This window comes from Leopardus geoffroyi, chromosome B4 (genome assembly GCF_018350155.1).
Source record: "Leopardus geoffroyi isolate Oge1 chromosome B4, O.geoffroyi_Oge1_pat1.0, whole genome shotgun sequence".
Taxonomy (NCBI): domain Eukaryota; kingdom Metazoa; phylum Chordata; class Mammalia; order Carnivora; family Felidae; genus Leopardus; species Leopardus geoffroyi.
In genome coordinates this window covers 136,641,778-136,660,299 of record NC_059341.1, presented here as the reverse complement: position 1 = coordinate 136,660,299, position 18,522 = coordinate 136,641,778, and the positions used below count along the sequence as shown (strand labels likewise).

At 56.5% G+C, this 18,522-nt stretch overlaps 1 protein-coding gene across 1 annotated transcript; it reads right to left on the bottom strand.

Annotated features, from left to right (window-relative positions):
* Positions 1–323: 323 nt before the first annotated feature.
* TSPO (translocator protein) lies at positions 324–11,084 on the bottom strand. Its single transcript, XM_045462793.1, has 4 exons — positions 10,984–11,084; positions 2,949–3,159; positions 1,264–1,402; positions 324–764 (listed from the first exon to the last, which is right to left on the bottom strand). Exons 2-4 carry the CDS (start codon positions 3,128–3,130, stop codon positions 576–578), a joined length of 510 nt encoding a protein of 169 aa, XP_045318749.1. The 5' UTR covers positions 3,131–3,159; positions 10,984–11,084; the 3' UTR covers positions 324–575.
* Positions 11,085–18,522: the final 7,438 nt, after the last annotated feature.

Genomic DNA, 18,522 nt, shown 5'->3' with positions numbered 1-18,522 from the left:
CCAGGCCAACTGTGGGCCCACGCCCCAGGCTGAGCTCCCCGGGGGCTTAGAGAGTGGGTAGGACTGAGGTCCCAGCCTGCCGGACGCCAGCCAAGCCGCGGCATAGCCGGTGTGGGCTCCGGGTTGAACCCAGGCTGCTCTGGGCCAGGCAAGACACCCCGCCTCTCAGAGAGTCTGGGGGGGAGGCGCGAGGAGCGTGGGTGAGCACTGACCTGGTCCAGCCCCGTCTGGATGGTGCAGCCTGGACAGATCCCGCAGGAGGATGAGTCCCTCCCGCCCCCACCCGCAGCCAGCAGCCCCTGCCCAAGTAAGAGGGCCACTGCCAGGAGGTTAAAAACTTTATTTGCCTTATGACCTTCCACGTTCTGAGAGCTTGCTTGGAGCGGGTGCGGAAAACACAGGACGCTGTTTCTGGGGCAGGAGCTTGGCCTAGAGCACTTCCGAAGCTGGTGGTGAGCCCCCGGGGCTGAGACCCGGGCACACCTACAGGCCCGGTGGCCACGGAAGCAGAAGGGCCACCACCACGGGCACCACCTGACCGGCGGGCAGCCACAGTCCTCGGACGGGGCGCGCTTTCACTCGACGAGCCTCCGGCCGCCGCGCGGGCCGTGGTTGTCCCGCCACACGCAATAGTTGAGCGCGGCCGCAAAGGCCAGCCAGGCCAGGTATGGGTAGAGCAGGCGGGCGGCCGGTGGGCTCACCCCACGCCAGGCCACGGCCGTGGCTCCTGCCAGCCCACCCGTCAGCAGGAGATCCACCAGGGCCTGCAGAGACACGGGCAGAGAGGTCAGGGAGGCCTGAGGCTCACGTAGCCACGAGACGTGCGTCCCAGCTGGCCGCTTACAGGCGGCGATCGAGGGAACACCTCTCCGTTCCACCCCTAAGCGACCCAGCCAAGCCCCTCCCTCGTTGTGTGCCTCCGTCTCCCGTCTGTAAAATGGGAACGATCACCCCCGCCCGATCCCTGCTGGGTGAGGGAGGCACATCACCAGGTGCGCCGTGTTCAGCATACAATGGCCCCCCAACCAAGCCCACCAGCCCATCTGGTTCCATCAGGAGTCCGCAGTGCTCCCTTCACTGAAGGAGGAGCAGCCCTGGAGGGCTGCCGGCCCCCTGAGCTTCTGAGAGATCCTGACCATGAGCCGCCCCCGTCGCGAGACCCTCACTCCGTCTAGGATGTGATGCCCCATGTCCCCCACGGAAAGGCCACTCCTCCACAGGCCATCTCCAGGGACCAAGAGGACTGGCCAAGGCCACACTTACCCAACCCATTTGTCGGGTGCCAAAGAAGAGGGGAGGCCACGCCCAGTTCAAGGCCAGCTGCCCGGCATAGAGCCCCAGGGGAACCACAGCCTCCTCCGAGAAGCCCCCCAGCTCTTTCCAGACCATGTAGGAGCCATACCTGAAACAGAGGCCACGGGTCAGGGCACCAGCAGGGAAGAGACCCAAAAGCTCACCTATGGGGCGACACAGTGGCGGCTCAGGCACGCTCTGCCGCTGACTGCTTTGTGACCTCAGGGAAGTTGCTTGACTTCTCTGGGCCTTCATTCTCTCTACAGGATTGCTGTCGGGATGTGAGTTAACACACTGGCCGTGCTTCGGTCAGCGCCTGACACATGCAACACTCAATAAATATCTGCCATCATTATCATCAGGCTCTGAAGAGGACAGCACGTGAGGCACACAAGTGACAAAGAGGCTCCTGGCCCAGCCGGGGATGGGACCGGCACAGGTACAGGTGACGTCCTCCAGCTCTTACACACGCAGGCACTGCCCTGGCACTTTCCGAGCGTTAACTCGTTTTATCTTCGTGATAAATGAAGGTGGGCAGTGTCGTCACCCCCCCTTTTACAGGTGAGGGAACTCAGGCACAAAGCGGTGAAGTGACTCTCTGAAGACCCCTTAGCAGGCAACCAGCAGGTAAAGTCAGGATTTGAATCCGGGTGGCCAGGGCCAGAACCCGAAGTCTTTACTCCATGAGAGATTCGACCTCATCAGGGTCACGGGGAGCCTCCGCAGGGTCCCACGACAGAGAGACCAGGGTCGCATTTGTGCTTTATCAGGATCTCATTGGAGGAGGAAGGCCAAGAAGGAGTGGGAGGCCTGGAGACTGAAGCAAGATGAGGTAGACATAGTGATGCCTGGGCCGGGATCGGGGAGGAGAAAGCAGGACGCAGGAAGAGCTGGGAGCCTGACGGGGCAGGGCCTGGGACCCTGGGGGTGATGCCCACGTGATACCCGGGTTGTGCGGACTTGTGTGTGTCTCAGTCCCATCAGAACCCCGGGGGGCATCCAGCCTGGCTTGTGCCACCTGCTCCCCGGGCGCCTGGCATCTGCAGCCCCACCCTGGGCTGGCATAGACTCAGGATGCAGGGAAGCAACGAACATTCCAGGGCAGGAAGCAGCCCGCAGCGGCCGGTTGCAGTTCCCATTAGAGCCACCAGGAGGGTGCCCTCACCCGCCCAGCTGCCGCCGTCTTGCCACAGGGTTTCCTGCAGGGTCCCTACTTGCTAGCTGTGTGTCTTCTCCAGACCCCTCGTCAAATGGGTGGCCTTGCAAATTAACCCAGACCCAGCCTAGCACGGAGCAGGTGCTCGACAAATGGTAGCTGCGAGAATTGCCGTTCCTGTTGCTGCCGCTGTGGGTCTTGGAAGCCGCCCAGGTCTGGACTTGACACACTGAGCCAGGCTCTCCCCCCCCCCCACCCCCACTCCCCGGAGTTGCGAAAACAGCCAGGGTGCCAGCGTGAGGCTGCGCCATCCGGCCCACCCCTCCCGGGAGGCCTTGGAGGAGAAAGTTCAGTTGTTGGAGCAACGGTCCCGAAGCTGCCTCCACCCTCGCTTGGCAAACCCGGCCAGGAAACGGTGCCTGCGGCCCCAGGAGCACGTGGAGAAGCTCTAAACTCGAGCCTCAGCCTCTGAAGGGGGAGGACGGCCCCGCCCACCTACCCCATGGCCGAGTACAGGGTGCCCCAGATGGGGCCCAGCGTCCAGCGGGGCGGGTGCCAGGAGGGCTTCTGCAGGCCGGCATACCAGCGGAGGCCCTCCCCACGGACATAGTACGAGCCCAGGAAGCCCCCCAGGCTGGGCACCAGAGTGAAGCCCACCGCGGGCACCCAAGGCGGGGCCATTGCTGCTGTGGCTGCTGTTCTGGAAAGTTCTGAAAGAGAAGACAGGGGTGGGGGTGAGGGGTGGGGTGAGGAGCGGGGCAGCACTCCAGAACTGGGGCGAGGCCTCCCCAAGCACTGGGCGGGGAGGGGCCAGGTTCACGCAGGCAGCCCCTGCCAGCTGAGTGCACTGGCTCCAACGAATGCATTTCCACCCAAACTCCTGCCCCCCAACCCAGAAGGCTGCCCTGACTGGCAGGAGCCTGGGGTCACCCCTGCCCCCGCAGGTGGCCCCAACCTCAGCTCTTGCCTCAGCGGCCAGGGCCCTGTCCTCTCTCTTACCCTCACCCTTGACCTTGGGGCTCCTGTCAAGTTGGATTCAAGACCAGTCTGTGTCTCCTCCACCAAGAAGTTTTCCCAACCCTTCCTCCCCAGGCCAGTTGACAGCTCGGTGCCCTAGGAAGCCTGCATCAGTCCACACCCTCTACTTTATGTTCTAGTACTTCTCATTCATTCACTCTCTCATCACTCATTCATTCATTCAGTAGCTGGGATCACACAGAGCGTGGCTCAAACCCTGGCTCTCCACTGACTCACTGTGACCTCAGGCAAATCACTTCAGCCCTCTGGGCCTCAGTATCCCCCTCTGTAGAATGGGATATCAACACTGCCTACCTACCAAGGCCAAGCTCAGTAGGGGAGCATCCCAGTACACAGGTACTTTACCACCAACCTTCAGGCCCACCCTAAAATCACCATCCCTGCCCTGCCTGCCAGAGAGGGAAAGCAGTCACATAGCACTCTGGCGCCAGGCTCTGCCCAGTCCAAAAGCTTCTCCCTCCATGACAACCAGGCTCATTGAGGAGGTGGGTGGGGAAGAACAGGAGTTAGCAAGAGTTCAAGGCTGGCGAGGTCCCCTCGGCGGCCCTGAGAGGCTGGCAGGGCTCAGGGCAAGGAAGGCCCCCTGCGTCAGGCCTGGATGCTGCCACCTCAAGGGCTGGGGACCCAGTCATCAGGCTTGTACATTGTGCTCAACAGCTACGCCTCCTTGCCCCGCAGCCCTGAGGTCTCGGAGAACCTACTAAGCGCCTAGCAGCCAGTGAGGCTCTCAGCAGACTGAATTGCTCACTGGGGCTGAGAATCCAGAGTGACAGCAAGGGGAACCCCCAGCTGGGGGCATCTCAGGCCGGCTCTGACCGCACCTGCTGTGGGACTCTAAGCCTGTGAGCACCCTGACTGGGCCTCAGTTTCCCCACCATAAAATGAGGAGGCTGGGCTCCCGCTGACAGAGCCTGATCCTAACTGGAGAATCTGGGGGTGCTTGTATGCAGGAGATAAGAAGCCACCCACCCAGATTCAGCTCAGCAAACCTGTAGCACGGCCTCCTGGGGCGGGGGCTGGGGCCCAGGGTAGACGGAGTGGGGGTCCCGGAGAGGCACACAGACCTCGGTCAGAAAGGGCACCCCTGACCCGGGCTCAAAGAAAAGAAGGTCGTGGCGGCAGGGACACGGGGGCGGGGGCGGTCAGGGTGAAGAGAATGATGGGCATGGGCTGAGGGGGTCAGGCTGCGGGGGAGCAGGTGCAGGGAAGGGGGGGTGTGCTCGCTCTGGGGGCAATGGGGAGCCATCAGGGCCTGGTCAACCCCCAAAGCCAGCTGTTGAGGACTCTCATAACGTGAAAATTGTTCTCCACATAAGTGAGGAAAGAATATAAAATTGACTACAGAATGATCCCAATTAAAAAGAAATAAATAACACAAATAAGCATTTTAAAAACTGTAACAGGGGCGCCTGGGTAGCTCAGTTGGTTAAGCATCTGACTTCAGCTCAGGTCATGATCTCCTGAGTTCGAGCCCTGCATCAGGCTCTGTGCTGACAGCTCAGAGCCTAGAGCCTGCTTCAGATTCTGTGTCTCCCTTTCTGCCCCTTGCCTGCCCATGTTCTGTCTCTCTCTCTCTCTCTCTCTCTCTCAAAAATAAACATTTTTAAAAATTTTGTTTTCAAGAATAAACATTAAAAATTTTTTTAAAAACTGTAACAGATATGGGGTGCCTGGGTGCCTCAGTTGGTTAAGCGCCCGACTCTTGAGTTCAGCTCGGGTCATGATCTCATGGTCGGTGGGTTGAAGCCCCGCATCGGGCTCTATGCTGACAGCCTAGAGCCTGCTTGGGATTCTCTCTCCCTCTCTCTCTGCCCCTCCCCTGCTTGTGATCCCTCCTTTTCAAAATAAATAAATAAACTTAAAAAAATAATAAAACACAAAAATAAAACCTGTAACAGATTCACGAAGATGTTAGCAACCATCATAATCACAAAGCTAACATCGCTGGGGAACGACTGGCCGCCCACCACCCTTCAATCCTTGCCCTGCGGGGAACGATGCCATCTTATCCCATCTGCCAGCGGAAGACCGGAGGCACAGAGCAGGACAGGCGTCGGCCGGGGACCCCTCTGCAAGCGGGCAGCTGAGGATTCTATGGGCTGCCCTCGGCAGTGGGATTTACAACGCCACGTTCATTCCGTCTTTATTGTTTTCCAAAACGTCTATAATGAAGATCATTTTAAAGGGAACAATCGAGAAAGTGCTAGCAGATTCCAGCTCTGCCATCTGGGGGCTGACTGATTCCTCCCTCCCCCGCCCTCCTGCGCTGCCCTCTGGTTTCCAGAGAGCACAGAACAGGTGAGCCTGAGGGTCTGTCTCACCACAACCGACAGGACCCCTGGCCCTGTGCTCCTGCCAGGTGGATGTGGAACTCTGGACGCAGAGCCCTGGGACCCAGACGTCCCGCTGGGCTCACCAGCATGTGACCTGGTGACACATGTGACACATGTGACGGGCTCGGGCCTCCTCAGCTGCTTTCTCATCTATGCAATGGGGACACAGCCCAGCCCGCCTAACAAATATGCTGGATCCACAGTAAAGTGACAGCATTTGGCAACCCCAGGAGCTGTGGTCAGTGCCCTAGGTCTCCCCCAGACTGGGACATGGCTGAGCAGGTGGGAGGCCTTCACACCGTCCTGCTCCTCACAGGCCGGCAGGGAAACTGAGGCCCGGACACCGAGGGGAGGGGCTGGGGGTCAGGCATTGAATGTCAGACTTCAAGTCTCCTCAGGGTGACTGGGGGTCTGTGGTCGCGAGCGCCGCACCACAGTGACTTCCCGGCTGGGTGGAGGCTACGTGGGGACTCTTGGTACCACTTTTATAACTTTTCTACAAAGTCCCAAGTTGGTTCCAAGCAGACCGTTCAAAAAGAAGTATCCTGGTTTGGATAACAGCTTGCACCGTCCCTTGCTTATTACGCTCGGCATCTGTCACTGTATCAGGCCCTGAGCCCGGGCCCCAGACCCCGCTGCAAGTGCCACCAAGAGCCTCCGAGCCTCCATTTCCACCACAAGACTCCTGCTCTGAGACTGTCGGTGGCTCCGGTCCCGGGTTTTGGCTTTTTTTTTTTTTTTTTTTTTCTCTCCTACTTTTTTTTCTTAATCGAGGTGAAGTCTGCATGACGTCAAATTAACCCCTTAAAGCGCACAATTCGGTGACAGTATTACGCTCCCAATGTCGTGTAATCACCATCCACACCAAGTTCTAAAACGTTTTCATCACCTTCAATGAACCCCCGTACACTCCTTGCTCCTCCCTCCCCCGGCCCCTGGTAACCAGCCCTCTGTCTCTGTGGATTTACCTTTTCTGGACATTTCATGTAAATGGCACCATACACCACGGGGCCTTTGGGGCCTGGCTTCTTTCCCTGACCGTGATGTTTCCGAGGCGTGCTCGCACTGCCGCGTGGGTCCATACTCCTCCCCAAGGTGCTGTGGGCAGGGGCGCCCATGTCACCCTGCCACAGCACCCAGCCCGTGCCCAGGAAATCCCACACAGGACTCGCTCACAGGGCCAGCGGGCCCTACAGCCCACCAACCCGGTCCCTGCGGTACAGGACAAACCAAGGGCCACCAGAGGGCGGTGGCTTCCCTAAGGCCTCAGGGACAGAGTAGGGTCTGAGCCTGTGTTCCTGCCCCCACCCCCGGCTGCGCCTTCCAGAGCCTGGCTGTGGTTATGCTTCACTGGGCCTAGGGGATCTGAGAGTCTGCCCGCCCCGAAGTCGAACACAGAAAGGCCAGATGCCTCCCACGCAGAGAGCCCGGGCAGGGAGCTTCCTGTGGCCTCTCGGGGACTGCTCAGCCCTTGAATCACCCGACGGGGGGACCCACCAGGCTGAGTCACGCTCGGCTGGGCTGGGCTGGGCTGGGCTGGGCTGGCCTGAGAGAGGTCGGCTCTGGGATGGGGTCCCAGGGAGGGCTGGGGAAGGTGAGGGAGCACCCAAGGCTGGGAAAGGGCTCGAGGGCTGATCAGCTGCGTGGAAAACCTGCCCAGCCGGCTTCATGGGGTCATGGGGAGGCCCAAGCGAGGACCAGATGAGCGAGGCGCTGTGCTGCCAGTGTTGGGGCCACTCACCCCATTTCCTCCGGGGGAAGAAACAGCTCCGTGGCATAGACCCAAGGCTGAGAAAACATCAGCCAGTCAGGCACAGGGCGCTAAATGGGGCAAGATGCTTCACAGACGGCCAGGGGCGACTCCCAGAGGAGCACTTCCAACACAGAGGGCTCAGGACCTGGGGTCAGGAGAAGGTTCTAGGCCTCTGGGGAATGAGCATCATGGGTGGTGCTTGGTGGATGGCAAGCTGTGGGCCAGGCCCATGCTGCTGGTCATTACTTCACTTAATTCGTCACAGTGGCTGCAGGGGAGGCGACCAGCTGCTTCTCTTCCGGGGACCCTGAGCCAAACCCTCCCAGCCTCCATGGTGGACGTTACTATTCCCGCCGTCCGGATGAGGAAACTGAGGCATAGGGAGTCGCAGAATATTCCAGATCTGTGTGACTCTGAGGCCCAAAGCACCCCCACCCCTGAGCTGGGAGTCTGCTGGCCTCAGCGGTCCCACCCTCTGCCCAGTGTCAGAAGATTCTGTCAGGGTCAACAGGCTCACTCTCTCCAGCCCCAGCACCAGTGTCCCAGCCCCCACAGGGCATCAGACCCCACCTTGGCCCAGGGGCGGCACTTATAGGGTCTGAATCCTTCCTTCCCCCTCAGGGTGGGAGTCAGGACCTGTCCTTAAGATGCCTCGCTCCTGGCCAAGAGACTCCAGACCCATTTCTGGCCCTAAGATCTCACCTCCCAAACCTCTATGTCCCCATCTGTGAAGTGCGGACTGAGCTAGTGAGTCTCAGGGGATCCTCCTGTTCCCTGGGGGTGGCAGAAACTGCTCCCCAGGAAAAAAAAAAAAAGAGTTTTGTCTCTCTGATTCCCACCCTCGCCTCCCCAGCTATGCCCAGCTCTCCTCGGCCTTATCTCTCACTCAAGCCACCGCTGTCCAGGGACTTATTTTAAAACTTTCTACTTTTTTTTTTTTTAATTTTTGTTTAATGTTTATTTATTTTTGAGAGAGACAGAGAGAGACAGAGTGCGAACAGGGGAGGGGCAGAGAGAGAAGGAGACACAGAAGATCCTTTCTACTTTTTTTTTTAATGTTTATTTTATTTTTGACAGAGAGAGAGAGAGACAGAGCGTGAGTGGGGGAGGGGCAGAGAGAGAGGGAGACACAGAATCCGAAGCAGGCTCCAGGCTCCGAGCCGTCAGCACAGAGTGATCATGACCTGAGCCGAAGTCGGATGCTCAACCGACTGAGCCACCGAGGTGCCCCAATCCTTTCTACTTTTAAATGACTCACAGCGAATCCTCCTCATTCATAACCTTTGTGAATCTTCTTCATTATGAAAGTACCCAGCATAAGAGACAACAGGTCAGGAAGGATCCCCATCCAGCTGGTGACCTGGGAGGTCTGGGATGGGGTGGGGCTGGGAGTGACAAGGGGGTATTTGCTTTATGGGGCAGATGACTACTTTTTTAAACACAAAGAGCATATTCAGGCATGGCTTGCATAATCAGAAATAAGTTAAAAAAAAAAAAAAAAGTAAAAATAGGGGCACCTGGGTGGCTCAATGGGTTAAGCATCTGACTCTTGTTTTTGGTTCAGGTCATAATCCCAGGGTCTTGGGATCGAGCCCGGCGTGGGGCTCCATGGACGTGGAACCTGTTTGGGATTCTCTCCCTCTCCCTCTGCCCCCCTCTCTCCCACCCTCCCTCCCTCTCTCTCAAAATAAACTTTGAAAAAAAGAGAGAGAAACAGATTTGAAAATAAAATACTGAAAAAGCAGAAGTGTATATACTAAAAAGAAGGCTCCCTCCCTTTGAGCCCAAGCCGCCACCCCACCCCAAGGAACCCACTGTCAGCGGCTTCTGGCAGATCCAGCCAGCTGTTATTCAGTCACTGCCAGGCACAAATGTGTGCCTGGCGCGCGCGCGCGCGCGCACACACACACACACACACACACACACACACACACACAGCAGGAGGAGAAAGTAGCCTCTCGAGCCTGGTGGAGGAAGCAAGGCTTTGAACCACACTGGTTCAAACCCTGGCTCCACTGCTGTCACTGTGTGACCCCGGACAAGGGCCCCTGGGTGAGACTCAGTTTCCCTCAGTTCAAAGGATTCCCTCAGAGACTCCCTTGGGGTGTGCTGAGCAGCCTTCTAGAAATGGAAAGAGGCAGCCTATGCCCCCTGCTCCACCAAGAGGCTTGCTACCCCCACCCCTTGATCCCCGGTTCCTTTCAAGGCAAGTGGACAAACACCCTTGCTCCATGAAGGAGGCATCGGCCACTGCTGTCCCGCATCCCCCACAGAGGCTCCCCACTTCTGCCCGCAGAGGAAGAGGCTCCAGGCCCACAGTCCTCCAGCTAGGCCTTTCGGTCAACAGCCTGCTGTGTGCCAGGCACCCTGGCACCCTTCTTGTGCACAGCCTCCTCTGACCCTCTGCTAGCCCCATGACCCTTTTGGAACAGCCCCAGTCCATGGCCCCTAGGGCAGGCCCAAGCCCAGCCCCTTCTGCCATCCATCTTAGAGCTGGCGGCCGGCACCAGGTACCATCGGGCACTAGCAGGCCAGCCAGAGAGGCTCGCAGGCCGGGCCAGGCCAGCAGGGTGGACCCCAGAACTCGGCAGTGTGTTCACAGCGGGAGGCCCCACCCCCCCTACCACCCAGGCTCTGAGCTCCTTTGCAGGAGGGCCAGGGGACAGGCAGGTCCTAGGCGATGTTCTGCCCACACCAGACCTCTGTCCAGGCTACAGCGCACCTGAGAACTGAACTGGGAATCTTGGGACCCAGGTCTAAGGCCCTCTGGGGCCTTAACCGGTTGTGTGCAAGTAACCTCCCAATCTGGCCTGGGTTTCCTCCCCTAGAAATGGAGTGTCTCAAGTTGATCAGCAGCCTGAGGTCTCTCGGGCATTTTGTGGTCCTCACGGTATCCCGCTCAGCCACTCTCGCCCTCCTCCCATCCCCACCCCTGCTTCCACATCTGCGGAATGGGCGGGAGCGAATGGGCGGGAGCCAGGAGCGTCCGGTCCCTCTGGGGGCTGCGCTTCCCTCCAGACCCGAGCGGCGGGGAGGGGAGGGAAGGGGCGCGGAGAGGAGGGGCGGGGCGGGGGCGGGGCGAAGAGGGCCGGGGCGGGGCGAGGAGGGCCCGGCCCCGGCGAGGCTGCCCTAGTTCCCCCTCCGTCTCCCGCTCGCCCACCGGAACCCCGCCGTACGGCAGCCCCGACCGCGGAGGTCAGGGCCCGGGCCGCCCTGCCCGCTGACCCGGCGGCCGAGCCCCTAGCGCTGCCCCACGGCCGCCCCTGGGATCCCCGCCCCGCCGCTCCCGCCCACCTCCTCCCGCCTCACTTCGCCCCCGGCCCCCGCGCAGGCGGCCGGGCGCCGTCGGGTGTCGCACCTGCGCTGGGCCGCCCCGCCCGCTGCCCTCTCGGCGCCCGGGCCCCACTCACCAGCCGCGGGGACGCGCTCCGGAAAGGCACTGCGCGGCGGGAGGCGGCGGCCCAGGTCCCCGGCCCGCCCCGCCCCGGCCGCGAGGCCCCGCCCCGGTCCCGCCCCGCCCCGGCTCCGCCCCGCTTGGCTGGAAGCCGCCGGAGAGCTCACTCTTCGCCTCCTTCCCGCCAGCGAGGCACGCCTCCGCCTCCGCCTCTGCGCCCGAGGCTCCGTCAGCCCCAGTCCTTCCCATGGCGACCTTCCCGGCTGCGCCGGCTGGCAGGTCGCTTCTCTTCTTGAGCCTCACCTTTCCCGTTTATAAAATGGGGCAACAGGGCCCGACCTCAGGGAGGGGAATTACGCCCCCTGATAGCAAAGCCCCGAACACCCCTATACAGTAGCCCTGGCTCCCCATCCCCGGAAGAGTACCCCAGTTCCTTAAACTGGTACCCCGGGCACGAGGCAGGCTGGACTCTTAGTCCTGGCTCAGCCGCTTTGTGACTGGTTCTCTCCGCATCCATCTCCTCATCTGTAAAATGGGCACGACAGCTCGGGACTAATGAGGATGCCACAGAGCAATGTGGGCAGGGAGCCCTGCAGACGCTTGGCACTCAGTGAGGGGAGACTGCAACCATCACGGCCCAGAGGTGACCTCCAGTTTGTCAGAGTCACCCTGATGGGCCCAGCATGTCCAGCCCCAGGCCTTGGACCCCTCACCTCCTCATCTACAGGTGCTGCTTTATTACTGAAGCCAAGAGTCTGTCCTTGGGCCGAGGGACCCTCAGCCTGCAGGAGCCAAGGTTGCCCGAATTGGTCCTCGGGGGACCAACATGAACTATAGCTGCTTCTCCCCAACCACAGTAGCTTGGAGCCTCCAGGCTGCAGCACAAATGATTTGGGCCTTTGCAGCCCCTTCCTCCTTTGATTGCTTTGATAAAAAGACAAGTATAATCCAGGCTACATTGTTTCTTTTTCTTCTGATTTTAAAAGAAATTAAAACAAGGGGTTCCTGGCTGAGTTGGCCCGTAGAGCATGCAACTCTTGACCTCAGGGTCGTGAGTTTGAGCCCCACATTGGGCAGGGGGAGCCTACTTAAAAAAAAAAAAAAAGGTGGGGTGCCTGGGTGGCTCAGTGGAGCATGTGAGTCTCGATCTCAGGGTTGTAGGTTCGAGCCCCATGTGGGGTGTAGCGCTTACATTAAAAAGTAAAATATTTTAACTAATTAGTTAATTAAAATAAGTTAACTGATTAATTAAAATAAAAGAAATTAAAACATTTTCCTGGGTCCCTCAAAGTATTGTGGCAGCTGGTCCTGTGACTGCTGTCCTTGATGAAATCGGTCTGGGCACACCTCCCAGCGAGCTGCCAGGCAGCCCTCACCCACTTCCTGTGAGGAGGTGCCTGTGGCTTGGCCAAGTGGCCCGCTGCTCACCTCCCCCGGAAGACTCGTGGGAGGAGACAATGCAGCTTCCCTCCAGCCTCACCCCTACTACACATGGGGCTCAAGGCTCAAGAGACTTCTGCCCCCACATGTCTGCTGCTTGCCAGGGCCAAAGGGAGGGACTGAGAACAAACACACAAGGTTTGTGTGAAGTGCACACAGCTTTCACAGATGTGACCCTGCAGTTTGGAGGGGCCGGCCGCTGCCCGAGGGGTTCACACTGCAGGTCTTCGTGCAGATAGCGATGCCGCACCTGGTGTGCCTGGAAACCTCCCATCACTTCCGCCTCGCTCCTGCCCAGCCCCACAGACCCCACTCGAGCCTGGGCCACTGTCCCTGTCCCTCCTCTGAGCAGCAGCCGCAGCCTCTAGCTGGCCCCCAGCTCCCCTCCGGTCCCTTCCACTGCCCTCCTCTGCTGAGGACCCTCCAGCTGCTTAGGATCCAGTCCAAACTGGCACCGGAGGCCCTGTCAAAATGGGGTCAAGCCGACTACCCCACCCTTTCCCTCCTCTGTGTCCCTGCCAAAGCACCCCTCACTCCCTACCTGGACACCTCTTCGTGTCCAAGTCTGACTGCTCTCCAGTGTTGCGCCAGCAAGCTTTTCCAGAACCCCAACTCTGCGCCACCCCCATTCTAAGTGGGCAGTGACCTCTGAACTCCACCGAGCTTGGAGCTTCTCCTGGGCATTTGGCCTGTATCTTGAGCGCTGCAAGGTGCCCAGCGCTGGGCTGAACCCTGGAGGATACAACACAACCAAACCCAACCTTTGGCCTCAGTCGATCCAGGAAGGAGGCATGGAAAACACCCTCACAGGCTCAGAGAGGGGAGGGGACATCCCAAGGTCACACAGCGCCAGAGCGATGGAGTCAGGATTCCCACCCAGGCGCCCCCAGGATCTGCACTCTTAACCAGTGTGTCACTCAGCTTCCCAATTCCAAGCGCGATTCAGGCACAGTATTTCCTTATATGTTATTTATGAGTTTACTTTATTCCATGAGAAATCCACATTTATTGTAAAGGAATTGGAAAGCACAGAGGAACACATAAAGCCACCTACTCACCCATCGCCTAGAGCAAAACACTGCCCATACTTCAGTGAGTGACTTTGTCCACGCCCTTTCTAAGGGCGTCACACATTCCTTTACAAGAATGCCTTCACGGGGCGCCTGGGTGGCTCAGTCGGTTGAGCGTCTGACTTCGGCTCAGGTCACGATCTCGCGCTCCGTGAGTTCACGATCTCGCGGTCCGTGAGTTCGAGCCCCGCGTCGGGCTCTGGGCTGATGGCTCAGAGCCTGGAGCCTGCTTCCGATTCTGTGTCTCCCTCTCTCTCTGCCCCTCCCCCGTTCACGCTCTGTCTCTCTCTGTCTCAAAAATAAATGTTAAAAAAAAAAAAATTAAAAAAAAAAAAAGAATGCCTTCACGCTGTAAATGGTTTTATAATTTTTCTTCCTTCCCCTTACAAAAAACCAGAAGCCTCTTTCTACGTTAGCAAACGTTTGCCTACAGTGTTTTTACTTAACTGTGAAGTGTTCCCTACAAACAGAAATATATATAAAATGCTGTGTACACTTTAAAATAAAAATAAAAAGGCACCTGAGTGTCCACTCCCAGGTCAAGGAATAGAAGATTGCCAGCGCCCCAGGGGCCTCCTGGTATTCTGATTCCTCCCTGCCACCCCAAGATCACCTCTAATTGGACTTGTGTGTTAAACATGGCCGTGCTTTCCTTTAGAGTTCTGTTAATACCACCCAGCTATGACTCCCTGAGCACTCTATTGATTAGCTTTGAACAGCGGGGCAGCACAACACTGGCTGGAGAGAGTGGGCATGACGGTCAGACCAGAGGAAGACCCCTAGGAAGGGAAGACTGGATCGGGCCTCTGACAAACATTGGCAAGAGCCCCTGAAGGGGCAGAGGGTAAGGTTGGGGGTGAGGCTCCCCTGCCGACACGTCTGTGGCTGGGACATGGGCATTTCGCAGGAAATGGGCAGAGGCTTGGGCTTTTCTGCCTCGTTGCTTGTGAGCTCACCAGACCTGCCTGTATTCAGCTCTCAGGAGTAAGGGTGCACACTTCTGAGAGGGGGGAACAGGCAGCTGAGCCAGGCAGCAGGGAATGGAGGGGACAAGAGGGTCTCCCCACCCTGTGACCCAGATCGGCCAAGTGCAGACAAGAATCTGGGCCGGGCTCACTGGGGATTCTGTTCCCAAGGAGGCAGTGGGGCCACTGCTAGGGTCTCGGTGATGGCAGCCCTCGTAGGCGCGGGGCACACATCATTCCGGGTCTCTCTTCGCCACCACCGCGGGGATGCCCTAGACCCCTTCTGCTGGCTGGCTCCTCATTTCCTAGTTGGTTCCACCCATGTTTGTGCTGAGCCCATCCTCCAGGGGTTCTTGAGAAACACTGTGTAGGAAGGGCCATTTTGAAATCTTGCATTCTAGGGGCGCCTGAGTGGCTCGGTCGGCTAACGGTCCAACTCTTGGTTTCTGCTCAGGTCATGATCTCACGGTTTCCTGTGTTCGAGCCCCGCATCAGGCTCCATGCTGACGGTGTGGAGCCTGCTTGGGATTTTCTCTCTCTCCCTCTCTCTGCCCCTCCCCTTCTCACACTGTCTCTGTCTCTCTCAAGATAAACAAACTCAAAAAAAAAAAAAAGAAAGAAAGAAAGAAAAGAAATCCAGGGGCGTCTGGGTGGCTCAGTCAATTAAGCGTCCAACTTTGGCTCAGGTCATGATCTCACAGCTCATGGGTTCGAGGCCCATGTCGGGCTCTGTGCTGACAGCTCGGAGCCTGGAGCCTGCTTTGGATTCTGTGTCTCCCTCTCTCTCTCTACCCCTCCCCTGCTCATGCTCTGTCTCTCAAAAATAAAATAAAAACATTAAAAAATATATTTTTTCAAAAAAAGAAATCTTGCCTTCTGTCTCATGGTTGACTGATGCTTGGCTGAGGAAGAACTCAAAGTTGGAGACCGTTATCCATCCAGATCCTGAAGACATTCAGTCTTCCTGCTAACACCGGGATGATGAGCAGGCTGGAGTCATTCAGAGACTGGAGCCTTTGCATGTGACCTATTTTGTTCTTCCCGGAAGATTTTAAGACTTTTGTCCCTAGAGGTCTTGACTGTCACACGGATAGTCCTCTATGGGGGTCTAATTTCATCCATTGTGCCTGTGCTCAGGGGGCCCTCCCATATGGGAAATTCATACCCTTCGTTTTTCAGAAATTGAATTTCTTTTGGATGATTTCCTTCCCTCCATTTTCTCACTTCTCTTTCTGAAACCCTTGTTACTCAGAATCCTCGACCTCCTAGGCTGGTCCCGTAACTTCCTTTTCTCTTCCACTTCTCAAGGGCTTTTGGTTTTGGTTTGATTTTCGGATTTCAGGATTGTTATATTTTTACCTGCTGTGAGGTTTCCTCAACTTTCTCCTCCTGGCCTTCTATTGAGCGTTTCATTCCTGCCGTCCTTGTTTTAATTTCCAAGAGATTCTTATTTGTTTTCTAAATGTTTTTTTATATATAATTTTTTGTTGATTTTGTTCATGGATACAGCATCTTCTCTTACCTCTCAACTATCTGTGATAGTTTTCTTAAAACAATTATTTTCTTCTCTTACCATAGTCTCTGAATCCCATGCATTGTGGGGTGTGTGTGTGTGTGTGTGTGTGTGTGTGTGCGTTCTGTTTGTAAGAAGGCTTTCTTCAGATGCTTGGGAATATTGGGCTGGCTGCTCATGATTATGAGGAAAGAAAACACGTGTGAGGATAGTATTTGTTGGTTTAACATCACTGTAAGTTGGAACTTGTCTGGCCATTTGTCTGGGAACTTCCTGGATTGTCAATATCTTTCAGATTTCCTCTTGAACTGGTCAGATTCCCCACGATCCTTCAGTCCCTTCCGTGGAGGGTAAGGGCCTGGCTCCAGGTTTCTGGGAGCTTAGTGGGGGAGAGCACTGGAGATCTCTGCATTCGGCCTTCAGTATCTAACCACTTTAGCAGAGTACCCACATTCACCACTGTCCCTGTCCAGTCCTTTCCAGAGCTAAGCCCCAGATGTTTGCCAGACGAGGGAGGGGTTCCACTCAGTGGCTCGAGAGAGGGGCCTAAAGATCTCACTGTTTGGGGCACCCGGGTGGCTCAGTTGGTTAAGCATCCTACTCTTGCTTTCAGCTCAGGTCATGATCTCACGGTTTGTGAGTTCGAGCCCCACGTCGGGCTCTCTGCTGTCAACACACAGCCTGCTTCCGATCCTCTGTCCCCACCACCCTCTCTCTGCCACTCCCCCCTCACGCTCTCCAAAATAAACATTTATAAGATAAATAAATAAACAAAGATTGGGGTGCCTGGATGGCTCAGTCGGTTAAGGGTCTAACTTTGGCTCAGGTCATGATCTGTGGAGTTTGAGCCCTGTGTCGGGCTCTGTACTGACAGCTCAGAGCCTGGAGCCTGCTTTGGATTCTGTGTCTCTCTTTCTCTCTGCCCCTCCCCTGCGCTCTCTCTCTCTCTTTCTCTCAACAATAAGTAAAAAAACCTAAAAAAAATATTTTTAAATAAGTAAAGATCTGTTCTTCAAAGATATCTTCAAGGTACCTCTTTATTTTAACCTTCTTTCACCCCTAGGTCTATAAGCTGCCAGTTCCTAAGCTTTTGAGGAGTCTGCTGATAAATAGGACTTGGTCACCTTTCCCCACTGTCAGGAGGGATTTGGCTATCCGGAGTTTACAAAGTCAGGTAATACTGGTCTTCCTTCTTTTCAGCTTCCAGAAGTTCTGTTGCAAGGGCCCTCTTTCTTGTTCTCCCTGTCCTTGCGGATTTACGTCTTTAAAAGATTCCTTTACTGTGGATTTATAGGCTTCTGGAGGCAGCGTGTGCTCTATTCATGTCTTAACCTGAAAACCTCCTCCACGTCTTTGATGACCACAGGGTCATACAGATCTGCCGGAACCCATTTAAGGAATCTCCTCTGGTCGAATATATGGCTTATTTCCACTTTTTCCTTGTTAAAAGCAAGGCTGCACTGGATGTTCTGAGAGTTAGGGCTTTGCACATGTGATTCTTAGGACCAACGCACTGAAGTAGATTTGCTGATGTAATTCTATCTGGATCTTTCTCATTATGGTGTGTGTGTGTGTGTGTGTCTGTCTGTCTGTCTGTCTCCCGGGCTGGCAGGAAATGAGAGAGGAGCAGAGGGTAAGTGGGGTGAGGTCCGAGTTACACTCTCCCTGAGCAGCCTCACACTACTGCTCAGAAACCTATAACCCCCACTTCGAATGCCCCTTCTGTCTCCAACCACCTATCATTCAGTCTTTGTGCCTTTGCCCACTCACCTGTAAATTGAGAATAATAGCATCTATCCATCACTTTGTTGCCGTGAGGAATTGAATCAGCCAATAATGCCACGGGGTGCTTTGTTGGCTCAGTCAGTAGAGCAAGCGACTCCTGATCTCAGGGTCATGAGTTCAAGCCCTACATCGGGCATGGAGCCTACTTTAAAAATAAATTAAGGGGCTCCTGGGTGGCTCAGTCAGTTAAGCGTCTGACTTCGGCTCAGATCATGATCTCCCTGGGTTTGTGAGTTCGAGCCGCGCGTCGGGCTCTGTGCTGACAGCTCCGAGCCTGGAGCCTGCTTCAGATTGTGTCCCCTCCTCTCTCTGCCCTTGCCATGCTCATGCTCTGTCTCTCTGTCTCAATAATAAACGTTAATAAAAAAAATAATAATCAATTAATTAAATACATGCATATATACATACAAAATAAGCTAAGGTCTGAAAAACATCCAGGGTTTTGTTCAATGGAACAGATACGTATTGGATGCTTACAGGTGCCTGTTTGGCTTGTAGACAAGATTCTTCGAGAGAGCTGTTCTCTGGCTTACCGCACAGAGCTGCTGAGAAATCAGGCAGGAGGAACAACGTGGAAGCGTCTCAACCGCCCTTCACAAGCTAGGTACAAAGAGTGAGTATCACAGCGCGTTCGCCGTTCCTTCAATAACTACTTGCGCCGGCTGACGGCTGTGCGGTGCCCACCCTTACTCGCTCCGGCGCGGGTTCCCGCGAGCTCCTGGGTCACCCCAGGCCCCGGCGCGCAGCCGCACAGGCTCGCGGAGCCGGGGCGGAACCAGTAG